The sequence below is a fragment of the Etheostoma spectabile genome, chromosome 2, assembly GCF_008692095.1.
Source record: "Etheostoma spectabile isolate EspeVRDwgs_2016 chromosome 2, UIUC_Espe_1.0, whole genome shotgun sequence".
Classification (NCBI taxonomy): Eukaryota; Metazoa; Chordata; class Actinopteri; order Perciformes; family Percidae; genus Etheostoma; species Etheostoma spectabile.
The window spans coordinates 3,804,273-3,809,607 of NC_045734.1; the positions used below are offsets into that span (position 1 = coordinate 3,804,273).

At 40.5% G+C, this 5,335-nt stretch overlaps 1 protein-coding gene across 4 annotated transcripts in view; it reads left to right on the plus strand.

Moving 5' to 3' along the window:
- The first annotated feature begins 1,190 nt into the window (after positions 1 to 1,190).
- si:dkey-237i9.1 (SEC14-like protein 1) overlaps positions 1,191 to 5,335 on the plus strand; it is a 40,971-nt gene continuing 36,826 nt past the window's right edge. The window contains exons 1-3 of one of the 4 annotated variants that reach the window (XM_032536935.1): positions 1,191 to 1,593; positions 1,985 to 2,010; positions 2,925 to 3,014. In XM_032536935.1, coding sequence (XP_032392826.1) covers positions 2,005 to 2,010; positions 2,925 to 3,014 — 96 coding nt within the window. In that variant the 5' untranslated portion in view covers positions 1,191 to 1,593; positions 1,985 to 2,004. Of the gene's footprint in view, positions 1,594 to 1,869; positions 2,011 to 2,924; positions 3,015 to 5,335 lie in introns of those variants that run through there. The other 3 variants (XM_032536953.1, XM_032536962.1, XM_032536945.1) reach the window with 3 other exon arrangements.

Consider the following 5,335-nt stretch of genomic DNA (forward strand, 5'->3'; position numbering starts at 1 on the left):
CTATCTATCTATCTATCTATCTATCTATCTATCTATCTATCTATCTATCTAAGACTAAAATATTAAATGTGATGCAAGAAGTCAGTGTTATAGTTTCCCATTCTCTCCCCTAACCTTTTTAGTGAAATGTCTCAAGATAATGCAACATAATTCCCCCTGATGGTACATTAAAGATGTGGATATGCATGCATCTGTGATCTGTAATCTGTGATCAGAAGCACAACACTGCACTGGAAACATAATAATCTTGTGTCCGCTGTAGCGTGTATATGTGCATATATATTTATACATTTTTATTTATACACTGTATATATATATATCTTAAGTTAAAATAGCTGACGGGATTACACTTCAATGAAATTGTACCTCCTTTGATTTCATGTGACAATAAATATGATTGATTGATTAGATTTTTGGACTGAGAAACTGCTCTGCTCATAGAATCTGAATCAGATTTAATGGACCAGTAAGTGAGGACACACACATAAGGAACTTGACTCCAGCTTTTTGTTGCTCTCACGGTACATACAGAAAAAAAGACATATGGCTAAAAACAAGAACGACAAAGCCAAATAAGGTAGACATAAACTTTGTAATACTATGTACAGATATAGGTTTTTAAATGAAAAAAAGTATAGGCTATACATTAACTCATACATATTCATACACATAGCCTACATATGCAAACAACTTGTAAAACAGACAACTCTACGACGTTTGTCAGACAATTGGGGAATGCTAAAGTGCAAATTTTGCTTGAATAAATAAAGAATTATTATTAAGAATTATTACAAGTTGCTTATATAAGCTATATCTGAGGTAGGTGGACATGCCGGTCACCGTGTAGTTTACATTTGACAGATTTTACATTTAGATGTTTAAATTATGTAGGCCTATTATGTAGGCCTACTAACACTGTAAAATATATAATCCAAAACTATTAGTGTACATATTTGGGTTTTATGTTGTTTCTTTTACATTTATTATGTTTTCCTTTTAACATGTTTATGCATGCACCATCCACCATGGCAAATTCCTTGTAAGTGTTACTTACTTGGCAATAACTGTTTTTCTAAACTGACGGCGTTCATGTGAAGGATGAACACATCCGTTCATCCTTCACATGAACGGATGTGGGCAGGCAGTGGATTTTCATGAAAGCAGCCTCTAGAGGTGGAAAAAAACGGGGAGGAGCGACGGCATCACATGCATTACAGAGAGAGGAGGAGAGGAGGACAGTATGTGAGAGGGACACTGTCCTTCTGTGCCGACAGTTATATATTTAGGCGTGAGTTAACCCGGGAGTGTTTAGGATATTTAGCTAGCTAACGCTAGTGTATGGGTCTTACTATGCCGGTCAGTGTCGGGCTGTGAGGAGGACTTGTCCCTCGGTTAGCGACTTACTCCGGCTAACGTTACATGGAAAGCTAGCACAATAAAGCTAACTATCGTTAGCTTCTGGCTTCACCTCACCACCCGGACCCGGCGAAGTGAAGAGCTGAGGAGGGGACCCGCAAGAGTTTTCTTGGATAGCCCTTTCAGAAGATACAAAGTCTAGCCGGACCATATTTCTACAGTTTTTTTTAATCATCGGTAAGCACCACTTAAAACAGTTAATGTGAAGTTGACAGCATTTTGTATAAATTAGCGCGAGCGTGCGGTGTAACATTAACGTTAGTCAGTGAAGCCAGCAGCACTGTTGTGTTGTGTAATGTTCAGCTAACGTAACAAGTCGGCGTGGCAAAATGATGGTATATATCCACTATTAATTAAAGAGGTTAAAATAACAATACCTGCTTATAATTTTTTAGCTAGAATCCAATAACGTTACATATGGGTATTTAAAACATTTTTTTTGTTTTCTAGGCGTGTGCGGTTTAAAACTGTTACCGTTATAGCCGATTCCTATTTGACAGTGTGTCACTTAAAATCTCTTAACTAACACATACTTAAGTAATTGTCTTGTTTTGACGTGTCTTTTAAGTTGCTGACAGATCCTGAAGCATGACGGTAACTATGTATTGCAGTAGCCCGGTTAGACATAGAGCAATACTGTGGTTTGTATTCTGTTTGCCCTAGCCCGGTTATTATTAGTCTGCCTGTCCTGATCCTATGTTAAGTAGTGCTGGGACTTCAGCTCACACCCCTACTTCCAGTCATGTTCCCATCACTGCATTGCAGGAGTTACAGACGTGTAGCAGCATGTTGGACAAACACAGAGCTTGAAGTTCAAGCCACACTTAGCACCTCTTTTAAATTGTCTGGAGTAAGCTCAAGTGTGAGAGAGAGAGAGAGATTCATTTTGTTCCCTCCCTGTGTCATCCTGTTTTCTAGCCTCTGCTTCAGCATGTGGAATGTACTGGGTACATTATAAAGATAGTCTTTTTTTATTATCAGGTAGAGTGTATTTGAAGTGTGTAGCTGTGACCTGAGCTTCTGCAGAGACAGTAGATGGACTTAGCTTGGTTATTTTCCCAGTAGTTTGCAGTGAAAAGCCATTGCAGTGGTACAGTCTCTGTTTGATAAATGAGCGGGACATGCTGCATCCATTGATCACTGACATCCTCGGTCACGGCTCAGGAGAGTTCCCTTCTGCAGCCCATCACTACATGATTTTCTAGTTCTTAGGACTGCTTTCCATCTCTCTCTCTCACACACATACACACACACACACACACACACACACAGACCCGCAAGCACCTGGCATCTTTCAAGCAGTGAGCCAAAACACACCTTTACCTAATAACACGCTGAGTCTCCTGTTGAAGGGACAGCTGCTATGCTTCTGTAATTTCGGCAGGCAGTCAGCACACAGTTAATGTGATGACCTTACATTTTAGATTTTTTTTTTTTTTTTTTCACAAATGCCTGTGATCAAAGCGTGTTCTTTTTTTTCTGATTGATTTATTCTTATTTACGTTCAGGTTGCTGGTGTTACTGCAGTCCCCACCATGGTGCAGAAGTACCAGTCACCCGTGCGGGTGTACAAGCATCCCTTTGAGCTGGTGATGGCGGTAAGTGTCTGTCTCGACCTGTATTCATAGTCAACACTCTGTCCACATGAATATCGCATGCCATAGATGGAGAGTTATGTAATGCTGGCGTGTGGGCGCGTAAGAGGTCATCATCAGAATGTTGGGATTGAATCCTTGCATGTGATTGGCTCACAGATTCAAAATGCAGTTGCTGAAGGCAAACTGCAGTGCACACTAGGACTGTACGATTTGAAAAAATCTCTAATTGCCATTATTTATTTTTGCATAATTATTTGGGGGCATTTTACGTTTATTTTTTGTAGGACAGCTGAAGACATGAAAGGGGAGAGAGAGGGGGAATGACATGCAGCAAAATGCCGCAGGTCGGAGTCGACCCTGCAGCCGCTGCTTCGAGGAGTAACCCTCTATATATGGGCGCCCTCATTGCGATGATTTTGACTGATATTTAAGTTGCGATATGATTCGTGCATGATGTGAGGATCTGTACCAAACAAAGATTTGTAGGCCAGGATATTTCGGCAGCACCTGATTACTTGACATTTCACCTTTTTACTTTTAACTTTTAATTATTGCACTAGTCCATATTGGGATTTCCATAAAATCCATTAATTCATTCATTTTTCAGCTCTAGTGCACTCATATTACTTCATGTGTCCACATCGCCATTCTGATGTCAACGGCTAGTTTGAGTTAGGTGTTGGCTATCTGCACTGTCAATGTTGTGTTAGTGATGTGCATGACGTGCAGTAACACCGCTGTGAGAGTGGCTTCTGATAAGCAGTGACAACATAAGCTTTTAGATATGTTCCTAGTAGAAATATTAAACCCATTATAGCTAAAATATATGATTAAATAAACAGACTTGGAGCTTTTTGAGTTGCTTGCAAGTGTGACCACACTAACATCAGATAACCTACTAAAACAGGCCAGTGATTAACTGGCTAGAATAATAACTGTGTAACTAAAGGCGTTATCCCCATGCGGCACACACCACACACAATTTCTTTATGTCACATGAGCTACAGAAACCACGTACTCCATCGTGCTTCCTGGCATCTCGAGGTTTAAGATATGTTGGTTGTTCGCAGAGGTGTGGAACCATTGTGCTGTACATCTGTGTTGCATTTAAATATGCAACACAGCTGTGCTCTTATGTCAAGCCTGGCTCCAGCTCAGATTCGGTGTAAAAAATTCAGTGCCTTGGAAGACTTTTAGCGTCCGCCTTGGTGCAAGTTGTTGTTCACTTTCAAGCACGAGTTCCCATGTTTAGTGCAAAAAGACTGTAGATTTGCATGTCCCTCTCTTCCCTTTTTGCTCTTTTTAAGTGGGCTTCTCAGCAGCATTACTAGTGCCATCCATGCTTTCCATTCGCTAACGTTTGGAATTTGACTGGCCAAGTGCTCCGGCAAATGGAAAACACTAACTTATTGTATGTAGTCTATGACAACACTGGAACAGAAGACAATAAGAGAATGGATTTTTTTTTTTTTAAGATAATTTTTGGGGCATTTTAGGCATTTATTCGACGAGACAGCTGAAAAATGAAAGCGGAGAGAGAGAGAGAGAGAGAGAGAGAGAGAAAGGGAATGACAAGCAGCAAAGGGCCGCAGGTCGGAGTCAAACCCGGGCCTGCTGTGTTGAGGATAAACCTCTATATACAGGCGCCCGCTCTACCAACTGAGCTATCTAGGTGCCCTACATAATTTTACACCATATATCTGTATCATTTAAGTGAGCTCTATTTTCTTTTTAAATACCGTGTAAAAGAAAAGGATGATAAGCTATAGTGCACTAAACCATGAACTATAATCTCACAGTGGATGTATTCTCAGCAATGTTTCGACCTCAGCTGCTGTTTGTTAGTGATGTGGTGTTAGTGCACGCCTGCAGAGTCCTGGCCCGATTACACAACTGCCGATTTCAGCCAAACAGGCAAACTAGTCAAAGACACTTTGTCGCTGTGCTGATAATTTCAGCAATATATGGCTTTTCCTGCTTCATTCATTGAAATGACCTCTGTACACCAGGAGATTAGTTGGGAATTACTTCCTTTCAACAGCCTGCCATGTATTTTTTACACGCCAAGTTACAAACAGACAGGTGCTGTTTTCTTTAAATGGAAATCAGCTTTCTACACCAGCAAGAACAAGGATGCAGGCAGACTCTGGCTACATCCACACTTGAAGCGTAACTCTCGCCAAAATGCAACCTATGGTCTTTTTGATAATGTACCCGAGTCAAAGTTGCGTTTTAAAAGCATATTTAGGATGGAAGCGTCACTTTTAAGACCTTTAAGACCGTATTCGTGTTTTTTGGCTTGACACAACATGAAACTTTGC